This window comes from Fragaria vesca, linkage group LG3 (genome assembly GCF_000184155.1).
Source record: "Fragaria vesca subsp. vesca linkage group LG3, FraVesHawaii_1.0, whole genome shotgun sequence".
NCBI lineage: Eukaryota > Viridiplantae > Streptophyta > Magnoliopsida > Rosales > Rosaceae > Fragaria > Fragaria vesca.
Genome location: NC_020493.1, coordinates 9,297,891 through 9,321,838, shown reverse-complemented (window position 1 = coordinate 9,321,838; position 23,948 = coordinate 9,297,891). Strand labels below are relative to the sequence as shown.

The window sequence follows — 23,948 nt, the reverse complement described above, 5'->3', positions numbered from 1 at the left end:
TCTCGTCACTTTAACAATATTAGATAACGCATCAGGCATCGAATCTGCTACGTTATGAAGATCAATTATTCTACGCACTTTAATATTGTGCGGTTTTGGGGATCATGATGAGACAAAGTAGGGATAAATCACGACAATTTCCTGTCGTTGTCTTTGAACATTCTTGTTCTTATCTCCCCCTAACGACGGGAAGATTGTCTCATCTAAGTGACATTTTGCAAATATGGCGGTAAAGAGATTGTCTGTTAAGTTTTCAACAAAGCGAACTATAGTTGGAGACTTATATCTAACATAAATACTTATTCATGTCTAAGAACTCATCATAGTGCGCTGTGGTGGCACAATTTTGACACATAAATGCGTAAGTCACTAGCTTTAACGCATAAAAAAGTTAAGTGGTAATGGTTCGTAGATGAATTAGTATAGCGGCATGCAATCGCATAACCCAAGCGAAAAAATTGGTGCACATTACCAAAAATCAAGCTACCATCGTAGTCATTTAATATTGAATTTCCGCGAGACCATTCGGGTTGTGCACGAGAATATAATACCCAATATTAATCCCAATAATGTGCAATAATCATCAAAATCTTCGATATAAACTCTCTAGCATTATCAAGTCTACTTGACTGATTGGGATGATATGGGTAGTGAGCCCAATATATAATTTGAGCTAGAAGTTATATTATAAGCAGCATATATAACTAGTAGACGATAGTGCGACACGTGACCAGCGTGTATGCACGTCAACCAAAACCATAAAATATCAAAGATGTCCGCAAGTTGGTTGAATTTGTCTACAGAACCCCTTGGATGCAATGTAATTTAGAACATTATGAGAATGCAATACATGTGTCCTTTGCATAGGATGGTCTCAATCCTAATTTTCCAAATAAATAGGCTTTACAAAACGAGTGATTAATTGGCTTTCAGAAGTAACCAATGAAGATTTTGGTTTAGCCATAAACTCATAATTGACTTGAGAAGCATAATAGGGAACGATTACACCAACATATGCATCAAAAATGTCCTAGAGCCGCCTAGGGGGAGCGGTGGCATTTTCATACAAGTAGCAGTATGTCTCTTGAACCATATTTTTTTGGTTTTTGCTTCTTCTCACTCAAAACAATGGATGTCGGTGTGACTTTTTTTTTCTTCTTCAATATACGGATCATTAGACTATGACCATGATGTCTTAATCTGTCATGTCAAAGCCTATATGTGTCATAATCTCAATGTCATCTCATTTGAAGTTGTTGGATTCAACAATTACAATAGTAGTTACAAATTAACCCACTAATGACACATAATCTTCTCTAATACTCGTGTACGTCCGTAGTCATTAGAGGTAATGCAAAGGAACTCATGTCCATTCTCTCTTATGCGTTTCCACATGATAATCGTTGGCAATATATTATTTAGTGCTGATAAGGGTTCGATTATGTCACATCCCGGTTCTTAAGTCAATTTGCGGTTATTTACTTTTGGGTTACTTTGACATTTTACCGTTTTAAGTAACCGTTTACTATTTAAGACTCCAAAAGTTGACTTTTTCTTCCGTTTGGAATTTGGGAAAACTTCCTTCATGAAAGTCGTAAAGGACGTTAAACGGAGTTCGTGGACACACGGCACGTTTAAAACGGAGTTCGTATGAAGAAGTTATAGTCTAAAAACGAAAGTTACTATATTGGTAAAAGGAGGTAAATTCTAGTAGGCTTTATTTTGTGGGTGTTTTAAGTTTGGACCGGGTGAAGAGGGGGTCAAAGCCCAACTCTCACTCTCTCTCTTCCTCCCTTCTCTCCCGAGCTCCCGAGTCCCCCGAGCTCTCTCTCTCGCCGGAGACTTCAGCTCCGTCTGCCACCGCCGTCCGGCCACTGTAGACCACCGAAACACCTCCGTTCGGACCCCTGCTGTCCCCTCTCTCATTCTGGGCCAGTGACCGCGCGTGGGACGCCACCGATTGAGAGGAATCCCGCCCGAGCTGCCGACTGCTCCTTCGCCGGAGTTCCCACCTCCGGCCACCATAGCTCGTGAAACTTGGCTCATCTAGTAGCTCTCATCAAGGTTAGTGATCCCTCAAAAGGAATCGACTTAATTCGATCTTGGTGTGGAGATATGTTTAATTGAAGTTCTAGGGATTTATGGAGGTTTTGGTTCGATTACCCTAGTTAAGCTTAGAATTGGACTAAGTGCTAGTTATGAAAGTTGTTGTGCTTGATGAGAGGATTATTCTGTTAAATTTTGGGAGGCAATGGACGCCGCCGGAGTACGGCTGCCGCTGCCACTTGGAGGTTGTTTTTCAGGTTTTTGAGTTTGTTATAATGAGAGGAGTCTAATGAAGTATAGTTTGGAATTTTTGAAGGAGTTTTGATAAGGTTTGGGATTTTTAAAATATTAAGGATTTTGCCGGTTATTATAATGAAAATCCGGCCGTTGAATTTCCTTGGTATTTAGCCTGGAATGTTAGAATTGATGATTTGAGGTTGTGATGGAGTTTGATGTGAATCTGGTGAGTTTAACCCTTATAAGAGTAGAGGGTTAAACGGAAAAGAGTTAGATATTTTTATTCACGTAATTATTTTCCGGAATTAAAGTTTGGTCATAAGCATGGTTGTTGTGCCAGGATTCGAGGAGACCCCATTTGAGTGGTGATTTGGAATTCGTCAGGCTTAGGCTTAAATCTGTGAGTGGACATTTTGGTTTTTAATTAATATGCATGCAAGATTTTCTAAATTAGTATTTTATTTTCCGAGCATATATTATAACTTCGGCATATGAAATGATCTTGGAAATTATTTGAGATTGATGCATGGATTAAATGTTGGTCATAATTTATGGATTTGAGTTTGGATTTTCTTTATGATTTCCGGATTTGAGATTATATCCAGATTTGCATATTGCCTGGTTTTCGAAAGGTGAAAATTATTTAAATTAATTATTTCATCGAGCATTTTAACGTGTGGGACACGTCATCGAATTTAATTATTTTCTTTACTCTTTGAATTCTTTGAGTACGGTTGGGAATCGTACTTATGCTTAAGTTATGAGTTTCGGGGAAACTCACATGGATTTATGTTTCTTTATTTATGCCATACTTGTTGGATCGTTATTATTCATACTAGCATGTTGTTCCGCCTTTTGAGGCGATGTAGCTTCCACGTTTTAAGTGGGGTTACTCAAGCCCTTTCCTCATTCGGGTGATGTGATGTAGTCGACGACATCACGCAAGCCCTGCACCTTCTCTGTTATCATGACATGAAAGTGTAGGGAGTATGGGAGTACTTTGCCTGGGAGGCAACCGAGTCTGGGAGGCTCACTTGTATGGTTAAATCGGTTTATTATTTATTGTTGTTTTGATTAGCCCATTATTTTGGTATTTTCTTCAATGAAGGTTAGTATTTATCTTTGTCAATATTTTGACTAGCGCGGCTAGTCCGTTTCCTTGGGATTTTCCTTATGAAGGTTTTATCAACACTTGCATGCAAAAGATTTCTTGATTATTGAAAAATGGGAAAATAATTAAGTTTGGTTAGTTCTGTTGCGATCAGTTATTTGTTTATTTTTCGTCCACTCACTCTAACGTTTTTATATTACTTTTTCCTGGGCCCTTAGATTTCAAATGTCACATCCCGACCCTAAAATATTTACCTTATTTACTAGCTTGGTTATAATAAGAATTTTACCGTCTCCGTCATCGAGGTAATGGTTTAATTGGTCCCTAGAGGGGTTTCGGGGACGATTATATGCGGATGATTATTCGTAGGAGAAAATTATGACGACGGTAAAAATGGTAAATTTTAGCTAGTAAAAGGTAATTTTTATTCGGGTATTATTTTTCGGGGTGTTTTATTTTGGAGTTGGGTTGTTTAAGAGTGTTGGACCGGGCCAAGAAGTGGTCAAAGCCCAGCCCTCTCTTTTCCCTTTCTCTTCTCTCCCTCCCGGCCTCATCCCCGAGCTCTCCCGACCCGGAAACTTTCCGGCCGCCGTCCGCCGCCGTCCGGCCGAGATAGGAGGCGTGCTTGGTGTCGATTTGAAGCTTGGGGCATCCTCTACAAGTTTAGATAGGTGGCAGCCCGTGCCGCGCCACCGTGAAGGAGAAATCATGCCGAGAAGCCGCTGCTGTGCGTGGCGAGGTTTTCGCCGGAAAATCCTTTTTCCGGCCACCATAGCTGGAGCTGTTGGTATCATTTGGACGCTCTCTCTTCCAGCAGCAAACCCCTAAAAGGATTCATCCTAACTCGAGCTAGGTAAGGAGAATCGGGTGTCTGAATTTCCTAGGGTTTTCTTGATATGTTTGGTTTCGATTACCCTATTTAGGCTTGAAATTGGACTTAGTGATAGTTATGAAAGTTGTTTGGGATGTTGAGAGGAAGATGCTGTTAAATTTTCATAGGAATTGGAGGTCGCCGGAATCGGCCTCCGGCCGCCGCTGTTTGGGAGTTTTGTGTAGTTTTAAATGTGGAATATTAAGAGGAGTATATTGTTGTAAGTTATGGAATTTTTGGATGAGTTTTGGATAGGTTTATGATTTTCCGAAGTTTGGTATTTTTGGCGGTTAATTAATGTAGAATTCGGCCGTAGGATTTAAGTCGTATTTTCGGGGAGGTTGTAATTACGGCTGCCGAGTATGATATTTAAGTTCGGATCGTTTCGACTTAAGAATATCGAAGTTAGGCAATGATGAGCGTAGTTATGGCTCTCGGTTAATTTTGGCCTATTTTGTGTAAATATTGGACTTTTAGTTGGGAAATTAATTATATGTTTGGATCAGGACGTGAGGAGGCTCGAGTGGAAGAGGCCTCGGATCGACGTCAGGCTTAGGCCTAAAGTTGTGAGTGGACTTTTGTTTTAAAATATATGCATGCGGTGATTCTACATTAAATGATTGATTTTATTGAATATCAATTTGTGGAATTGTCTATTTTCGCGAAGTCATTTTCAGAAGTAAATGTTATCATTTTTAATGGCTATCGTGTTATTTGGAAAGTTATCGAAAATAAGATTTTCGGTAGAGTCGTGTGCGTATTGCTTTTTATGATAATTGGCAATTTTCTATTATTGTTGGAGAACAACCGAAATTGAGAATTTCGGTGAGTATGTATATATATCCATATTTGGATGATTATGAGAATAATATGTATATGAGAGAATGCTAGCTAGCTATACGTGCTTTTCCACCATACTGAGGTAAAAATTCCATTATGGTGCGACGTGAGCGATAGACGCAATCGTCGTAGCCCTATATAAATATAATAATTTATATAGGGGATATGCACGTATATATTTATAGACCGTCTTTTCCACCATAATGAGGTAAAATGCCATTATAGTGCGACGTGAGCGTTAGACGTGAGCGTTAGACGCAAGCGTCGTAGCCTTGTGTGAATTTTCTATTTGTCTTTGTTGTTTCAAGAAAATTCATACAAGGGATATGACGAGTGTAATACATACATATTTTATTTTAGCCTGAGAGGCTGTGTTTTTTTTAGCTTTGGAGACTGGCCGGAGCTAATCATGAAATCGCTAGTTTTTGTGTTGAGCGTTTTCAAGCTGTCGCATGCAGCATATTTTCTATGGAAATGAAAATTGGGAAAGCATAAATATTTTCATTAAATTTATGTTTTTGTCCACTCACTCTAACGTGTTTCAAATGTTTTCCCCTGGGCTCTTCGTTTTATAAATGCCCAGTTGCAGGTTAGCATAGTGAGGCCGAGCGTACTTGGAGAAGAGGCATAGTCAATAGTATAACTTCCGCTCATTTCTATTTATTTCTAGTTCCTCTCCTCTCAAGTAGAGTTGCTCTGAATATGTGGTTGTTGGTTATAGGATCTTTGTTAGATTAGTGAATCTATTTTGGGAGATGTTGTGATTTGTGGGGAGCACGAAGGCTCCAAGAGTTAAGGTTGGAGTTGGAACTTTTAGAAGTGCTTGCAGGTGTTTTTTTTTGTTAGGAAGGGTTCTCCATTTTCAAGGGAGGTTATGCCGAATTTTAGGTAAATTTTCCTTGGAGGTGGTCCCCGCAGGATTTACTTCGGGTTTCAGGGTGAAATTCGGGGTGGGTCATGTCATCAAATGCCCAGTGTGCAGGCTAAGTTTTAAAGGAGGTCGAGCGTACATGGAGTCGAGGCATAGTCAGAGGCTGCTTCCACATATTCTTTATTCGTTGTTTTTCGTTCAACTTTGGATATGCTCTGAAAGTTCAATAGTAAATTATTAATAGTCTTTATTCTTGTTTGTGGGATTATTAGAGTTGAGTAATTGTTATATTGGGAGATGTATTGATCTTGGGGAGCAGGAATGCTCTAGGTGTTGAAGCTGGTTTGTTTAGTTATAGAAGTGCTAAGTTGGATTTTTCAGGTAAGGGTTGTCCATTTTCAAGGAAGGTTATGCCGAATTTTCGGTAAATTTTCCTTGAAGGTGAACCCCGCATGGTTTACCTCGGGTTTCAGAGTGAAATTCGGGGTGGGTCTTGTCAGATTAGCTCTTTGAGCATAAAGAGCTTCAATGATAATAATCATAGTGCCATAAAGACAAAAGAAATTGAGCCATATGTCACATCCCGACCCTTAAATTTTTACCTTATTTACTAGCTTGGTTATAATAAGAATTTTACCGTCTCCGTCATTGAGGTTATAGTTGAATTGGTCCGTAGAGGGGTTTGGGGGACGGTTATTTTCGGAGAATTATTCGTAGGAGAAAATATTAACGAAGGTAAAAATGGTAAATTTTTAGCTAGTAAAAGGTAATTTTTATTAGTGTATTATTTTTGGGGTGGAATTTTTGGAGGAGTTTTGGTTAGGTTTGTGAATTTCCGAAGTTTGGTATGTTTGGCTGTTAATTAATGTAGAATCCGGCCGTTGGATTAAAGTTGTTTAAACTGTTAGAAGGTGTAGTTGCGGCTGCTGGTTCTAGGGTTGAGGTGTGGACCGTTTCGAAGTTAGGCAATGATGAGCGTGTTTAGGGCTCTCGGTTAATTTTTGCCTATTTTGTGTAAATATTAGAATTTCGGCTGGGAAATTAATATTATATTTGGAACAGGTCGTGAGGAGGCTCGAGCAGACGAGGCCCCAGATCGACATCAGGCTGAGGCCTAATTTGTGAGTGGACTTTTGTTTTAAATAATGTGCATGCGAAATAATTTATGTTGTTGGAGAATAACCGAAATTGAGAATTTCGGTTAATGTATATATATATATATATATCCATATTTGGATAATTATGAGAATAATATGTATATGAAGGAATGCTAGCTAGCTATACGTGCTTTTCCACCATACTAAGGTAAAATTTCATTATGGTGCGACGTGAGTGTTAGACGCAATCGTCTTAGCCCTATATAAATATAATAATTTATATAGGGGATATGCGCGTATATATTTATACACCGTCTTTTCCACCATAATGAGGTAAAATGCCATTATGATGCGACGTGAGCGTTAGACGCAAGCGTCGTAGCCTTGTGTGAATTTTCTATTTGTCTTTGTTGTTTCAAGAAAATTCATACAAGGGATATGATGAGTGTAATACTTACATATTTTATTTTAGCCTGAGAAGCTCTATTTTTATGAAGTGTTGGTGACTAGCGCGGCTAGTCACGTTTCAGTAAATTCGGTAAATTTTTAAAAGCTTTTTGAGCTTGTTGCATGCCGTTAATTGTTTTTCCACAGAAGTTAAATCGGGAAAGCATAAAGATTTATTCTTTTTAAATTTATTTATGTCCACTCACTCTAACGGTTTCAAATGTCTTCCCCTAAGCCCTTCTTTTTAAAAATGCCCAGTCTGCAGAGTTCGGGTTGGATCTAGTAGGAGGCGAGGCATAGTCACCCGCATTTCCACCACCTTTCATCAGTAGGTTATCTATTTAACCTACCAGTGTTTTTCTTGCTTCATCTAGTGTTTAGTAGCTCTGATTTTCCCTTGGGAATATTGTAAGATATTATTTCGGTTGTGGGCGAAGGCTTGATTACATTTAGAATATTTCAAGGAAGATGTATGCTATTTTAGCGGGATAATTATGTGATGATCTGAAAGTTGATCTTTTTATTGTTATTGGTGGTGGTTGTATTTGGGGAGCACATAGGCTCCAGAAGTTAAGGTTGGCTTGAAAATTTTTAGGAGTGTTTGCAGATTTTCGTTAGGAAGGGTTGTCAATTTTCTAAGGAGGTTATACCGAATTTTCGGTAATATCTTCCTTGGAAGTGGTCCCCATAGGATTTACTCCAGGTTTTAGGGTAAAATTCGGGGTGGGTTCTGACACCATCTATCGCTCTTTTTTATCAATTGTGATGATTCAATCATTTGAGTCACAAAATAATTATAAGACATTATTCTATAAATAATTACCTACTTTTGGGTATTGTGTGGGCAGTCATAGTGTCATACTATCAACTTTAAATATACAATCTCTCCAAGTAATATATTGACAAATTATAGGAGAGCAGTTAACATATGTTCAAGACATATAGTATGTGAGTGTAAATATACATAAATAAACAGCAATTTTTTTTTTCTGTTGCTGTTACCGTTCACGGGTGAACTGTACCGTTTTTCAATTGACTTTTTTTTTTCATAGTTGATTTTTTTTTTGTGCAGTTGACTTTTCGTCATCGTTTTCTTTTTCGTCGTAATTGACTTTTTCGACATAGTTGACTATTGCATTTCTTTTTTTTCTTTTTCTTTTTTTAATTTTTTTATTCTTTGCCGAAAATATTTTGTCACCTTTTTGACTCATATTGCCACACCATGTGCATTCATGGTGAAATTATTTTTTCTTTCGAACCATATACCATAATAAGGTAATATGTTATTGCAGCAATAAAATTTGAATAGAGCTCAAATCTCAGATAATTCGAAACTCTATTAATATGTCAACATACATCAAGGTTTTGTAATCAAAATTTAATCCAAAGTAAGAGCTATGACAAATCGTCATTTATTTATTGAGGCATAGAAGCTTATACAATGTATTCTTGGAAAATAAATGCTCCAATTAAAATCTGTAACATTAATATGTTTCTTGCCAGATTTAAAGTATGTAATAGTGAGATTGACGTCATTGTCATCTCCATCTTCTTCTTCAGCTGCATGATGAGCCTTTTGCTCTCTTATATATTTATATACTTTATATTGTGCAGCTAATTTAGCATTTGCCTTGCAATGCTCAAAATTGATGCTCATTAGATCTATGTCTATAGCATACCTCATCTCCAATAATAAGCCATGTCATAGCTGTGAAGTTTTCTCTATGTCAGTCACCCATAGGTGATATATCGAATATCATTGGATTTGAGATTAGCAAATTCCAGGCATTTTTTCTTTTATTTTCTTTGCCCATTTTTTTTCGACATCTTGAGAAACAAGGAGAAGAATTAGTGTCACAGTCTCAAAGACTTCCTCGACAACTACTATTTCCAAGAAATTTGGATTAGACCAAAACCATGATGTTTAAATGATCGTTCTGAGGCTCATGAATTTTTTTCATAGCCATAATTCTCTTTTCGATGCTCATAGCATATGTATCCCCACGATTCAATCATTTTTCAAAAGTCCCACGCCATAAGAGGGGTCGGGATGTAGAGGAAGGGAAGTTGGAAAATCCCTAAAAAAATCACAATTCTCAGAAAGCAGGAACTTGAATATAAAGCTTACTTGGACAAAACTTAAGCTTGAAATTCTTGATACACGCACGTGCCGATATAAACGTGTAAGAGTCTCTAATATTCTTGAGAGTGTTAGAAACTGATGCTCCATTACCTTGGCGAATGAGGTGTCTCGATAAAGCGTGTTAATCCGCCATTGAGGTACTCTTTGCAAGTAGCGAATACCCGAAAGGAATATATAAATGAGCACATTGGAGCGGCTTCAATCCTTGATGTGTTTAGGCGTTACAGTACCACCGGCTTTCGAACTAGGCAGAACTTGGCATCAACCCTTTAGGTCTTAAAATATTTCCGAGGCTAGCAAACCTGAGGGAAATTAGCAAATACACAGGTGGATTACTTCTTATCATAAACATCAAAGAAATATAAATCTGCAAATAAACATAAATAAAAAGCAGATGGTTTTTTTTTTTGTCTTATTTGATGCGTGTAGGCGCATGTAGTCGATCGGTTCCATGCCATCTTCTTTCAAGACCACCACCAATATTGCATATCCATCCACAGCTATATTCCTCCGAGGCTGTGTACCGAAAGCCATTCCAGTTGACCAGTTTTGAAACAAAGGGCCATTCTTGTATTGATTGCTTCAAGCTGTACTAACAAGAACTCCACCCCGTCTCCTCCTCTAAGCCAAGTAATAGCTTCTTTCTAGTCTTAGTTAATTGTCACAAAATCCACATGACGATGAGATCCATGTTAATTTGGTGGAGGTACAGTGTTGCGCCGGTGGAGGAAGAACACAGACGGCAGCATAAAATTTTATTGGCCTATTTTTAGGGTTTTGTTATCAACTCGTAAGTTTGAGCAAAATGTCTAATAACGTGTTGCGCGGGAGAAATAAACTAAGAGAGAGATTTGGGGAGAATATCGTTGTATTTTATTCATAGAATAAGCCTCTATATATAGAGGATACAATAAACAAGAAAAATACTTATATTCCTATTACAACATTGATATCGAATCATATTCTGATTCTACTTTAACTAAGGCACACAAACTAGGAAATCTATTTTCCTTAAATACATTTAAGTTTTTATTTTCTTGGCCATTGGCCATCATCTGAGACTAATAGCTTTTCTTCTTTTCCTGAGAAAGAATTGACTAATTTCAGGCGGTTGGTTGCTCAATTTGCTTTCAATAGGCAAAATGACTTGTAAATATACACTTAATGTTAGCAAATCCAGTTGTTATAGGATGGAACTAGTGGGAGAGCTTTAGAGAATTAGTATTTTGGCAAATAGGAAGTGATACACAGACAAGTGGCTAACTGAAGGTATTACATGAAAAGCATCACGAATCCAATAGTTTCTTCCACTCAGATATATCATCATAAGCCTAATGTGATCCAAAATTACATTGAATATTTCCTACCAGGGGTGATCGTATATTACACACTGGGATGACAAGATATACAACCTGGATCAACCTTTACAGTACTACAGAAAAATCAAAACAGGAACAGATATACATTTCATATAAAAAATCAAAAGTGAAGAGCAACATGTGAGGTTCTATATAATTGAAACCAACCAGAGTTATTCGAATTTAAATGCTCATTCAATCTTTTCTAGTACTTCCAACCTGGTTTTTCTCTTCCAACCTTTCATAGAGGCAACGAGATTGATCAACCCAACAATTTGATTTTTTGTGTACTCCTGCAGCGTATATTGCATAATTAGTATGTAAGGTAACTAGTCTCCAAAACTTGCTGGAAAATGTCTAACAATGAAAATTCTTACGGGGTGTGCTCGTGCCCAGTGCACATATTCAGTTTCAGGAAGATAGTATGCCTGATCAAAGAGTAGATAACAACAGTTAGTATTCATTATGTTGGAGACCCAAGATTTTTTTCTTACGTGTTTGTTAAAACAATTGATTTCATTCCTGTCAAACAAGTCAGCATATTTCCAACTCTGACCGACTTATTTGTCATCTCCGTTATTTAGTCATTACCAACATCAACAGCCTTTAACCACACACTACGCTTGAGCTTTACCTTAATGAAGCCCTCAACTATTTGCAACTGAGGCTTAACATTCATGGAGACAAAATGTTGTAGCCCATTGATCAAAACCTGAAACAAATAAAGGAGTCTCATATTATACCAAGTTGCAAATGGGGGAGGTCATTAAGTGAGGGAAAATTGAAGTGTAATAGCCCTGTCAAATGTTAAAAGGAACCTGAAGATCCAATGACATGAGAGCCCGCCCTTCATCAGAACACCTCTTGACACGTGATAGACCTTCTACAAGAGTATTGGCAACAATTTCCACTCCATATTCTAAGAGGAGATCTTGAACCTATAGTACAGAAATCATAATTGAGATTTAGTCCATCAGATTTTTCTTTTTAAAATGAACCCTATATCACATCTCATAATCAAAGTCTCAACTAGTGATTGAATGAGATACAAACAAATTCAGATTTGGTAGAGGAACATTATACAGAACGCAAGACTCAATGTCAAACAGAACAACTTCTTTACCTGTTTACTTCATGGGCATATGGAACTCTTGATGGAGGAACAGAATATCAATAATCAAAATTCACACAGCACAACGGTTATCACAAGATTCAACCCATCAATCCTCTAAGGCCTAGTTTGGTACAGCTTCACTTTTAAAAAAATCAGCTTCTATTTGAACTTTTAGATTTTATAGTGTTTGGTAAATGAAAGAAAAACAGCTTTTTTTGAAAATTACAGGTCACTTGCAGCAGCTTTTAGAAGCAACCTGAAGGTTACTTTTAAAAGCAGCTGTCACTAAAAACACTAGAAATTAATAAATTTGATCTTGGCAGCACTTTTAAAACTAATATTTACCAAACACAACACTGTTTTAATTCACAACTGATTATTTTCGCAGTACATTTTTTTTTTTTTAAAGTCACAGCAATACCAAACTGGCCCTAAATCCCAATACTCCCCAAACACCCCCCCCCCTGAACATCTAAGCCCCGTTCCGCATTCCTCCCCAACCACCAATAATTAGATATCTCTACACAATAAACTACAGTTATTAGGGTATATCACTGTGTATATGACTCATCTCATCAACCACAAACCCCATTTCCTCAGCCCTCCCCTACAGCACCAAACCACCCTCGCCCCCACAAATACCAAACAAAGAATACACCCTGAACTGCATGTACTCATATATAACCGCTTACAAAAGTACGCCAAGGAATAATTTTTTAAGAGAGTGGTTGTGATAGTACTTGAAAAAATAACTGATGTATTACCTCCTTCCGGATTCCCCCATGAGCAAGCCTTGTTTTGTAGTGCTTAAATTCTCCCAACAACAAGTCAACGTACCTGATAAAGCAACAACTCATGTCAGAACACTTTACACCTGCCATATGTACATGCGAATAAACACTGAGCGCGTAGAGTAGGCATTTTAGCAGAATACACCCATGTTTCAAATATTGCAGCATATGACAAGGCCTATATGGCAAGGGAAATAATGTATTCAAATCTAAAACTGGTCAATAAGACAATTTTCATACTTGGTGAAAAAATTTATGGGACCTGGGTATCTGTGGCAGCAGCCCTTCAGAAACAGACAAGCTGATCCAGAAGAGTCACAACTCACAAGCATAATCAATTGCAATTTTGTGCTTGATCAAATATTTACAGCTCAGACCACTATTTCTAAACATACCAAACAGAACATTTCTTATGCTCACCTAAGAATGGAATGTGGAAATATATGCATAGATGAAAAATCCCGATGCTACAAAAAAGCAAAGTGACACGTTCAGAAAAATAAAGAATAATGTTGAAAGAGCTTACCCATTATGTTCAAGTCCAAGTTCTTTCACTTCCCATTTTGCATTGGCAATCCGATCAACATACCTGCAAAGAGTGTTGAGCAAAAGATTAAGTAGAAAGTCAAATAGACCAGCCTATAGTATGTAAAGCCAAATAAGTTGCACACATTTAGGTGGGATTAGATATAAGGTACTGCACACATTTAACTGGGAGTAAATATATAAGGCAGGTACCATAGAATTTCCCATTGTTGTAATTTTAAATATTGTAATTTGAAGCTGAACTTTTCTTCACCAGAGTATTTACAATTCAATGCCATACTCAAATAGAAGAGGAAAATCATAGACTAGAGACCAGAGCAAAACAAGAAATCTGTAATGCCAGAACATATTTCCAATTACTTCCAATAAGGACTGCCTATTTGTACACTAAAAACAACCCAACCCAGAAATATATTTTCTGGTCTTACCCGTTAATATGGAGGAGCAGTCTTGCAGTCGTCCTATGAATATGCTCTATAAGATCTGGTACAGCATCCACCTAGTTAAAAAATAAGAAAAAGAAAAACAAATCACATTCATCTGAGTCTGACTTATGGGAGGTTCTTTCAACAATCTATATAATTAATGGATTGTCAAACACTTCACTGTATAAGGAAACATGCATGGCTCTTACAGATGATGTTATACAGAAACTTGAGAAGAAAAAAAAAAAAAAACAAAGTATAAAAGAAAAAGAAAGAGATAGAAGCAATATAGGAGTTAAGAGTACAATAAAAGACTTTAATTTTAGTGCAAATATGAATTTCAAATTTTTCTGTCAAACGATTATGCAGCATTGAACTGAACCACCATTTTTCCATAAACTTTCTATCCTATTTTAGGTGCTTCAAGTGACCATATCAACAGTACTGAGGAAGAGTCCTATATGCTTTCATATATATATCTTTGGTCTTCTATATTGGGAAGTATTTACTGATTTATGTAAAAATATAAAAATAAAAATTTACCATCTCTCATAATATAAAAATAAAAAAACTCCATCACATATATACTGATTTATGAGATTCGGTGTTTAACGTGTACTCAATTACACAGACAAGTATATTCTTAGTCAGATCCTCATTGAATCATCAACTCCCGAAAATTAAATCAAGACCATATCGTATCATCTTTCTGCAATTACCAAGCCACCAACAGATTATGAGGAACTACTACAGACAGTAACAAATGAAACCTACCAAATTCACATAGAAATCTTCAACAACAGCAGCATTTTTTTGAAAAAGCATTCTCTGGAGATGAGCCTTGGATCTATGCAACATTCGAGCAACAAGAGTGAGAGTATCAGCAGCTGCACATCTTTCCTGCAATATAAGGACCGCCGCTTAGGTCAAGGCAGATTTAGTTGATAAGGACTAAGGATTTAGAACATTGGAAAAAAAGAAAAAGGATAGTTATGTTATACTTTCCAAATAAGCAACAACGATACCTGATTTCTTTTCATTAAAAATAAAATAGAAAAGAAGAGTCCGACCCAACAATTTGCTTGAAAAAATTCTGATCGATACACAATACAACCAAGTTCCACAGACCATGGTAAACTGGCGATGTGTTCCAGAAAAAGTGGAATGGTAAATGTTTTTTGTGAATGCAAATACTACGCCCTAAATGCAAACTGGCAACTCTGATGAACAGCTCATTTCATGTTTTGTAGACCACGTCAATTGGCAACCATATTCCAAAATAAAATGAAAAGCTGGACAGCAACTTATTTTTTAGAGAGAACTCTGAAATTTAATAAACAAAGACAGCAACAGAAGATGGCGGACAACAAGTCCACTTTCAAAGAAAAAAGATCTACGAGGCACAGATAACATGACCATCAAGAATACATCACTTCATCAACTCGCTGCAGCTTTGCAATCTAATAATATAAAAAATATACAGTGACATGAGGAATGCAAGATTTTGATCTTAGGGATCGCAACAAAGTGAAGGTTAAGGCACATAAATCCAGAGAATTTGGAAACAAGGATTAAAAGTTGTTTCCTACAACTAAGAGATGACTGAAAGAACATTAGATATTGATAATACCTTGAGACCAAAAGATGTTCCAGGTGTGCTACCAAAATTTGTACTGGTAGGACTCATAGGTGTGATATCAGAGTGTGTAAATGGTGAACTGAAAGATGTGGGGGAAGATGACAAGGGCTTCATCCATTGGTCACAATTTTGTTGTATTCTTGACAATGCTGTCTTCAGGCGATCTGTGCAGAATAATATCATAGATTTTCAAGTGTGCATCAGTTTGTGAAGATAGCTGAAATCTAGACATCTTAATGCTTAGCAAAAAAAAAGTTGTAATGATTGAGCAGACAAGAGCAATTAAAGTATAAAATAAAAATTAGTAAACGAGTAGCAAACAGACAAGAATAAAGAATACCTTTTTGTCTGAAAATATATATAAAGAATAAAGAATACATAACAAGAAACATAGGGAATCACTTACAATTAATGGGGTCGGATGAGCCTTTTCCACCAGAATTGGTGTTTTGCCGAGCAAATGTTTCATATACAAAATGAAAGAATACCTCAAACAGCTGGCATATCCCCTGCAACAATATACTAAATCAGGAAGAATAGAATCATCATATGGTTTTATGAATACTCATAAGTATAACAAATTAGAGTCAAGGTAGCCATGGTAATAGGTACCTTGAAGAACTCCATGTTCACTATTTCTAATTTCTGCATTAGCCTGGCATATTTATCCATTGACCTGACGTGGAAAGAAAAAAATTTGTATACATATTACATATACTATAAGGATTCATACTATAACATTTTAAGAATTTTATGACTGGAAAATAAAAACTTGCTACGGTAAATAAATAGCATTTTACCTTAGAAGGCAAATAGATGATCCTGTCTGGGCTATCAGCTCTCCAGCACCCAAGTGTGAAGATCGGTTTCTCGGGTTTTTGGGTTTTGAAATTCGACTGGGGAGTTGACTATCCTCATCAATAAAATCTGCAAGAAGGTCCTCATTTTCGTCTTCGGAAACAGAATTAGCACCATTCGAATGATTTGCATCACTCTTCCGTGGAGAGACCTTGTCACTTTCACTCAAATTTCCATCAAATTCACCAGAAGCCGTACCATTCCCTTTCAGACCTTCTTTGGATGAGTGTGGAAGTTTTAACACAAAAGGGTTTCCATTTTTTAGCCAAATGGAAAACCCACTCTTCTTGACACCAGTATCAACCAATCTTGCAGACTTCTCAGATAGTACCCTGGACTTACTATCAGATGGAGCAATTAAAGGTGCTCCATCACCAACAAGCCCAGGAAAGGTAATATCTTGTACTGTATCAGGTGGAATGACTAACCAAAGTTCTTTTTCTAAGACCATTTTGAGCGCCTGAATATAAAATCAAAGCAAAAATAATCATTTAATGTTGCCTATTAGTGAATCTGGCTGTGTTGTACAAAGTATATGCTTGAGGTTTGTATAATATTATATCAACATCCTTGCCATACAAAGGGGGAAGCTGCTTGATAAAATGAGGCAGGGGGAGGCAATCTACAGCTACTGTATGCTAGCTCAACATAATATAGGCTAATGTTATATGCTGATTTGCAAATTCCACTCAACTTTGAGTATAACATATTTACAAAGTGCCACTACTATACATACCAATCATACAAGTATTAAAAAAACCAATATTACCATTAAGCATCCATTCTATAAATAACTAAATAACAATTAAAAACAAGAACAAACATACATAACGTCAACAGTTGACATAACAATTTAGAGGACAAACATGACAAGTCATTTCCCTAAAGTAAGTAATAAATCATTAAACAAGAGAAGCAAACTTACATAGATATTTTGCCGATGAAAAGCTAAAAAGTAACTTTCACAAACTGCCTTCAACTTCTGCCTGAGGTCAGCTGCTTCAATTCCGCAAAATGCTTCCCCAGCCAAGATGAACACGCTCAGATCTTCATAATTTTTCAAGAATTGGTGAATGCTAGCAGAAGATACAGAAGCAGAAGAAAGTAAGACTGATACGCGAGTAGTTGTGAGATGCCACAGATTTTTGCGTCCTCTTTGAAGGGTTTGGGAAACAAATGCAGTGGCATCTTTCCGTAGTTGATACCAAGGAGACCCACTTGTTGACGCTGCAGTGCCATCCATCCTAGCCTCATCTACTAAATCATGAGATGTTGTACAGACGGAAGTCGTGTTTCCCGTAGGCTCAGTGAAACAGTTGGTATGAGATTCCTCTACAGAAGATGTACTTTCCATTTCATCTACACATCCCGAAGGAGAGCCATTAACTTTTACAGAAGAGAAAGACGTTGAAATGTTCTGAACCCCTCCTGGAATTTGAGAGATGTCACTTTCCTTTGGCACAATGCTTGAAGTTTTTTCAGCCAAATCCTACAAGAAGTCATGCCAGTTGTCATATATGCAGAAAAGACAATTTATTGTTTTTCTATGGGTGTGTATCTGCAATATAAATGTCATGTGTCCCACATACTAAAATAGCAAGAAGTTGGATCAGTGGAAGCACCTTTTAACTAACTATGGACAAAAAAGAGACTTAAAAGAGATGGAGTCATTTTACCAATCAGCAAGTAAAAACACTAAATACTAGAAATCTGCTTTTACTACACAGGAAGACAGTAGAGATCAGCAGCTTTCGGATTGCTTGTCACTTTTCCAGAGCATTCATTCTTTTTTCATTTGTTATCTAAGAAAAACCTAAGACTTCATTTAATGTCCAGAGGATACGAAGTTACCATGAAGATGACCGTCAAATTTCATCCACAGTAGAATAGTGAGGAATGAGAATAAATGAGTCCAAATTTTTGGATCTTACAGTTTCCCAAGGCAAACTAATGCAGAGGACATTTATTCCACAAAAGAAAATATGAAATAATGAACATTTAAGGGCTCCTAATTTAGGCTGGTAATTCCGCAAAAAAATGACAAATATTGTAAGAAATAATAATGACAGCATGAAATTACATAGAATGACAACAGTTTATATAGGACAAGAATACGGAAAGGCATGAACCGAAGTTTACCTTATCATCCAGTTGAAAGGCCATGATTTCATGATATGAGCACATCAATTTGAAAAGAATAGCTAGAGTATTTAACAAACACTGCCTAAACTTAGGTTCAGGTATCTGAAGGCATAGATCACTGTAGGTAAGTCTGTAATCAAATGAGAAGGCATTAGCAAGCATTCAAGTCAAGATGCAGTTATGATCACATCCACTAGTGGATATAGTGAGCATACCGATTATTTTGCATTTGTACTTCCTGATCCTGCAAAGGGAAACAGTCATTTAAGTAAAAGAAAGGTTCATCATATTTTTTTTTTTTAATCAGAAACAGAACTTCTACCAAGAACAGAAAAGGATCTCTCCCTAAGCTGAAGAAACAACCATAAACTAATTGCACAGCTAAAATCCCGAAAAGATACATAAAACTAAAGGAGAAATTTCTAAGATATTTTGAACAGAAAAATTCGCAACGACACCAAACATCTGCATATGCACTGTTGCACTGCTAAATCACAATACCTCTTGCACAATGGTCTTCAATACAGAATGGGTTTCTGAGAGAACTTCCTGCATAAAGAAACTTTGTATCTTCTCAGCAAGACCAGAAGTGTCCCCAATTAGAGCATAAGCATCGACCACCTATTGATCATTTGAATATCACATCAAGTCCATATTAAATTTGCGCAAAACGAAAGAGTCGGATTGATGGATCCGAGAAGACAGATACTTTTGCAAATTTTTCTTTCTTGTTTTCTGATCCATGCGATGTAGTGGCCACCGCACCGCAAGAGGTAATACCATCAAGATTTTAGAAATTTTACTCATAATTAAATTTACTGGTTTTTTATTTGTTAACGATTTTGAATAGAGTTCCAAACTTCCAATATGTCAGGACGCCAAATTATACATTTACCATACTCACTGATTGTAAGGAGGTGCTTGTAGATCAAGTGAAAAGCATACTGTCCATTTTGGTTGACATGAAATTAACCCTTCTAATGGAAAGCCACAATACAACGATTCACAAATAAATATTAAGAATTGGGTTTTAGCACATGATTTTATCAAAGGAATATCTTTTGTTTCTCAAATCACAGCTCAGATGGTGCACAACGAAAAGAAAACTTGAGCTAACTTGAGTACAACATAGGGAAGGAAAAGATCACTTGCACAAAATGGCACACATGACACCCAAAAAAAACTCCCCAAGTATAGGCATCTGATTTGAATAAATCCCTCTTCTATACTAATATAGTACTGACTGTATCCAAAAAACTATATGAGCAATTCAGTTATTGAATGCAAATTTGAGTTGATTATATGATTCATGATATGCACAATTGCATGCAATGTCAACCAAATAGAAATAAAAAACTTCATGCATCATTTGTAAGATATTAACTGTCCGATTCTTATAAGAATCTACTTACAGTTATATAGCCCTCCTCTTTGAATTTCTGGCACACGCCTAGCAACAAGGAATCCAGCTTCTGAAGAGTTTGTCCCAGCCAAACCTGCACTCCGACAGTCAAAGATGGAACTCAATAGATAAGAAGCTTGTGGCCTTGTGGGTTTACCACTAATCCCAATAGTTTGACCACATATGTTCTTTCAAAAGTAGTTAATACTTGCCTCAACTCCACGGCTCATCTCTTGTACTGCAGATAGTTCTGAGAAACTATCTAATAGCTGCAGATACTCAGACAATACTTGAAAGGCCTGAAAACATGATCACAGTCTAAGAAACTAGTTTCAAGAGTTGCATAACTAGAAAGAGGATAGTGTTAAACACTTAAACATGAAAAGACGTCGGAGAGTCCCAGCTCATATTGCATCAGAACCTGAAACTAGAACAAATATATGCACCCACCCTGCAGTAATTTCCTTCCTCAACAAGAGACTCAAGTTTGGATTGCATTTCTAATGCATGGCGAAGCTCAGTCAAAACAGGAACCATGTCCTGCATTTAATAAAAAATATGATATCAAAATTATATCAGCAAGATTAAGCTTATGACATGCTACATTGCTTCCTATAATGAGCAAAGTAACAGGGAAAATCTTTGAAAATATCTATCTTATATCAGGAGGAAAAAACCAGAAAACTAAAGCTGCATAAAGATTGTCATTGAGTAAGGGAATACCAGAAGAGCACATTTCTTCTTGGAATTGGAATTTACTATCAGATCCCTAGAAACCTCATTTATCGACGAAGTAAGATGCCGTCTTCCATTCTGCACATATGATTCTGAACTATCAGAGCCAGATCAGGCAGGAAAATGGAGTTACATCCTGCAAGTACTTACCATGCAAATGACATTCGCAACTTTTAAGTCTTTCTCCAATTCCCTGACCAAATGCATCCCCTTCACTGGCCAAAAGTAAGTATCAACATCCTATTCAAAATTATATGTTGTAGATAAAAGTTCGGCAATAAACTATTGGTGAGCCCACCCCTCTCGTCCAAGAATAATGAAACACACAAAAACTCATGCAAGTTTTGGCTAGAAATGTTACGATATTTCAATTAGAAGCAGATCTATTATCAAATGTTATGATATATCAACCACAAGCAGATATCTTGTCAAATGTTATCACACTCAAATACAAGAAGATAAGGTGGCGTTCGGTAACGTTTTCATGCTTGAATTTTAATTTTGGAAAATGAAAATGAGATGGAATTGTGTTTGGTGAGACATTTCTCAATACATGGAAAATAACAAATGAAAACATTTTCAATTTACAAAGAAAAACTGAAAACATCAATTTAACGTTTTCACTTTCTCATCCTCCTAGTTTAGAAAATATGGAAAATATTTTTCACAGTAAACTATCGAATAAATTTCCAAAACTTTAAATTACAATCTCAATTTCTCATTTTTATTTTTATTTTTTTAAATTGTTTTCAAAAACGTTACTGGACAGACCCTAACTTTCCAAAGCAGTGTTAAGGAGTTCAAAACAGAATATAAGTCGACTAAATGGCACAATGATAAAAATCTACAGTAGTTACATTAGTATGATGTCCAGAATATCACATAGGATAGTACTTCCTTATATGTACTTCAATAACAATGCAGTACACGTCAGGAGATTCTAATTGACACTTACCCATTACTTCATGATGTTCCATAACATTTCGGGATAAATCTTCTGATACTCTATCCAGTTGTGCTAATTTAAGAGCTGCCTGAAAAAGAATTTAAATTAAGGGCTGAGAGAGAGAGAGAGAGAGAGAGAGAACCATGTAACAAGAAATTTAAAAAATCATCATACCAATCAAGAACAGCCTTCAATACAATAGACTTGATTAATGCACTTCAACTAATCTCGTAACAAGCATCAACATATAGACAATAACTTTTAAGGAATTGCATATGATCTGTGTGGCCATTACATTTTTGTAGACAAGGACCTGTGATTAACTTTAGAGTCTTCCAACTTCACTCTTTCTTACACCACCACAGGGAAGATAACTCCCTCATCATCATTCAACTTTTTCCAAAACCAAATTCCCAGCTCACAGAAAAAGTGTGGTATAGCTAAACTTTCTATAATTCAGTGATGGAATCCAGAAAATGTAAAATGTCAAGGAAGAGACTGGTCGATTGATGATTGCTGACCCAGAAGTCTTCCCAAAATTTCAGTCTCCAAAAGGTTTCTACAAATCCTCTAAGAATCTGTTCATCCATCCATTTTTAAGGTAGCCATAATTTCTTCTAATTGCAGCAATCCACAAACGGTTCTCTATCCAATGGAAATTTTTAACGCCATTTTGCAATAAAAGAATTACCAACCCTGCTTCTCCCTAATTTTGGTAACCACATCCCACAGAACTAGCTCAGTGCCCTCTCCATCTCCCTCTCAAATGAAAATCTCATCAATATCTAACCTTTTAGCCACTGGAATTTGGAATAAAGGGGAAAAAAGTAAGTAAGAGGACTGCTAAAAACTGCATGAATTATACACCGAAACCCATCTGCCAGTTTCACCACTTAACCACTACCTAAGACCTCTGTTTGTGCCTACCAACAAACAACCCGCGTTGATATCCAGCCCTGACAGCAAACAAAGCTCACTATAGTTACGTGAGCCAAGGTCTGACACAGACCACCCTTCACAGAAACTACTGCCAACTTCATATAGCACAGAGTGATTTCAACCTCCTATTGCCAAACAGACAAACCTTCTATCCACCAAATCATGCTTCCTTCTATAATAACACCTGCTTTAAAACTCTACAGTCACACCAAACTTCCCTCTAGGCCTCTGAATCTGTATTTAATATAGAGATGTCACCAATGCATTCCAACTCTGTCTACCCTTCACGAAAGCACCCTGTTCATAATAACTAGTATATCTGACCCATCCCTCAGCCTCCAAGCCATACCGCAGAAACTTTGTACACTTTAAACAAACTTGTCGCCCAATTAAACGGCCTATAATATCCCTACTCAGTAATAGGGACAACGAAAGCCCCTCCTACGAAAAGACTAGGAGTGTAAACTTGGCTCTATCGAAAGAACAAAAAGAGTAAGCTTGGAATGTTGCTCATGAAGGTCAATCTTGGGGAATGGTCCACCAAATAAGACCTGATCTTTGTCTGTCCTCATTATGTACATGGGAAAGGGTTTTAGGGGGTCTAAAGTTACTTAGGGGTCTATGTTCCCTTGCTGTGTGAAAGGTACAACTCTTTTGGAGGGAGATAAAAACAGAGTGGAGCCATCATTCAAATGGAAAGATAAAGAGGATATTTGAGAAGGTCAAGTGGGAGGAGCTGGAGCTTTTTTAGGAAAGGGTTCGACTTTGGGCATCTTTAAGGGAATTGATTTCCTCATAATTCAGAAATATTTTATTCGGTGCTGTTCTTCACTAATTCTAATGCTTCTGTAGTTTAACTCTTTTTAAAACTGTATTGTTGTTTGATTCTATCTCAAGAAGGTGACACAAACATTGTAACTTCAATGGAGTTTTGTCCCAAATGCAGTACTTTGTTCAATCTTTAAACGAAGTATGTTTCTTATCAAAGATATAAAAAACAAGAACAAGATATATATATATATATATATACAGGGCCCTTCCAATGAGATGTGGATCCCTTTTTTTGTTCATTTCTAGGGATAGGTCCACACCATTAGATCTGTTTTTTAATGGGCTTGAATGGTTGAGATTAAAAAAAAACTTAACACTTATGTCAAACTTACACCGTTCAAGATTATTAAAAATAAATCCTTCATTTGGATGACTTAACGATCACCAAATTTTCTGAAAATTTGTAGAAATGATCTACTCATATAGCCCAACGAACTGAACGGTGAAGATTTGATTTTGTGATTAAAATGTTCGTCAAATGATCTATCCCTAGAAATGAACAAAAAAATGGATCCCTCATTAGAAGGGCCCTGTATATATATATATATATATATATATA

At 36.7% G+C, this 23,948-nt stretch overlaps 1 protein-coding gene across 1 annotated transcript in view; it reads right to left on the bottom strand.

Annotated features, from left to right (window-relative positions):
• Window positions 1-10,702: 10,702 nt before the first annotated feature.
• The window catches only part of LOC101313103 (coiled-coil domain-containing protein 132-like), a 16,224-nt gene continuing 2,978 nt past the window's right edge, over window positions 10,703-23,948 (bottom strand). Inside the window, exons 4-26 of the mRNA XM_004295603.1 lie at window positions 21,794-21,807; window positions 21,629-21,703; window positions 20,824-20,888; window positions 20,662-20,751; window positions 20,389-20,478; window positions 20,151-20,237; window positions 19,949-20,032; window positions 19,038-19,157; window positions 18,752-18,780; window positions 18,534-18,666; window positions 17,320-17,883; window positions 16,337-16,854; window positions 16,149-16,212; window positions 15,943-16,045; window positions 15,528-15,700; window positions 14,672-14,797; window positions 13,901-13,971; window positions 13,453-13,515; window positions 12,900-12,972; window positions 11,840-11,959; window positions 11,656-11,733; window positions 11,399-11,449; window positions 10,703-11,314 (exon numbers count right to left, since the gene is read on the bottom strand). Of these exons, the coding sequence (XP_004295651.1) occupies window positions 11,213-11,314; window positions 11,399-11,449; window positions 11,656-11,733; window positions 11,840-11,959; window positions 12,900-12,972; window positions 13,453-13,515; window positions 13,901-13,971; window positions 14,672-14,797; window positions 15,528-15,700; window positions 15,943-16,045; window positions 16,149-16,212; window positions 16,337-16,854; window positions 17,320-17,883; window positions 18,534-18,666; window positions 18,752-18,780; window positions 19,038-19,157; window positions 19,949-20,032; window positions 20,151-20,237; window positions 20,389-20,478; window positions 20,662-20,751; window positions 20,824-20,888; window positions 21,629-21,703; window positions 21,794-21,807 (2,893 nt within the window). The 3' untranslated portion in view covers window positions 10,703-11,212. The remainder of the gene's footprint in view (window positions 11,315-11,398; window positions 11,450-11,655; window positions 11,734-11,839; window positions 11,960-12,899; window positions 12,973-13,452; window positions 13,516-13,900; window positions 13,972-14,671; window positions 14,798-15,527; window positions 15,701-15,942; window positions 16,046-16,148; window positions 16,213-16,336; window positions 16,855-17,319; window positions 17,884-18,533; window positions 18,667-18,751; window positions 18,781-19,037; window positions 19,158-19,948; window positions 20,033-20,150; window positions 20,238-20,388; window positions 20,479-20,661; window positions 20,752-20,823; window positions 20,889-21,628; window positions 21,704-21,793; window positions 21,808-23,948) is intronic.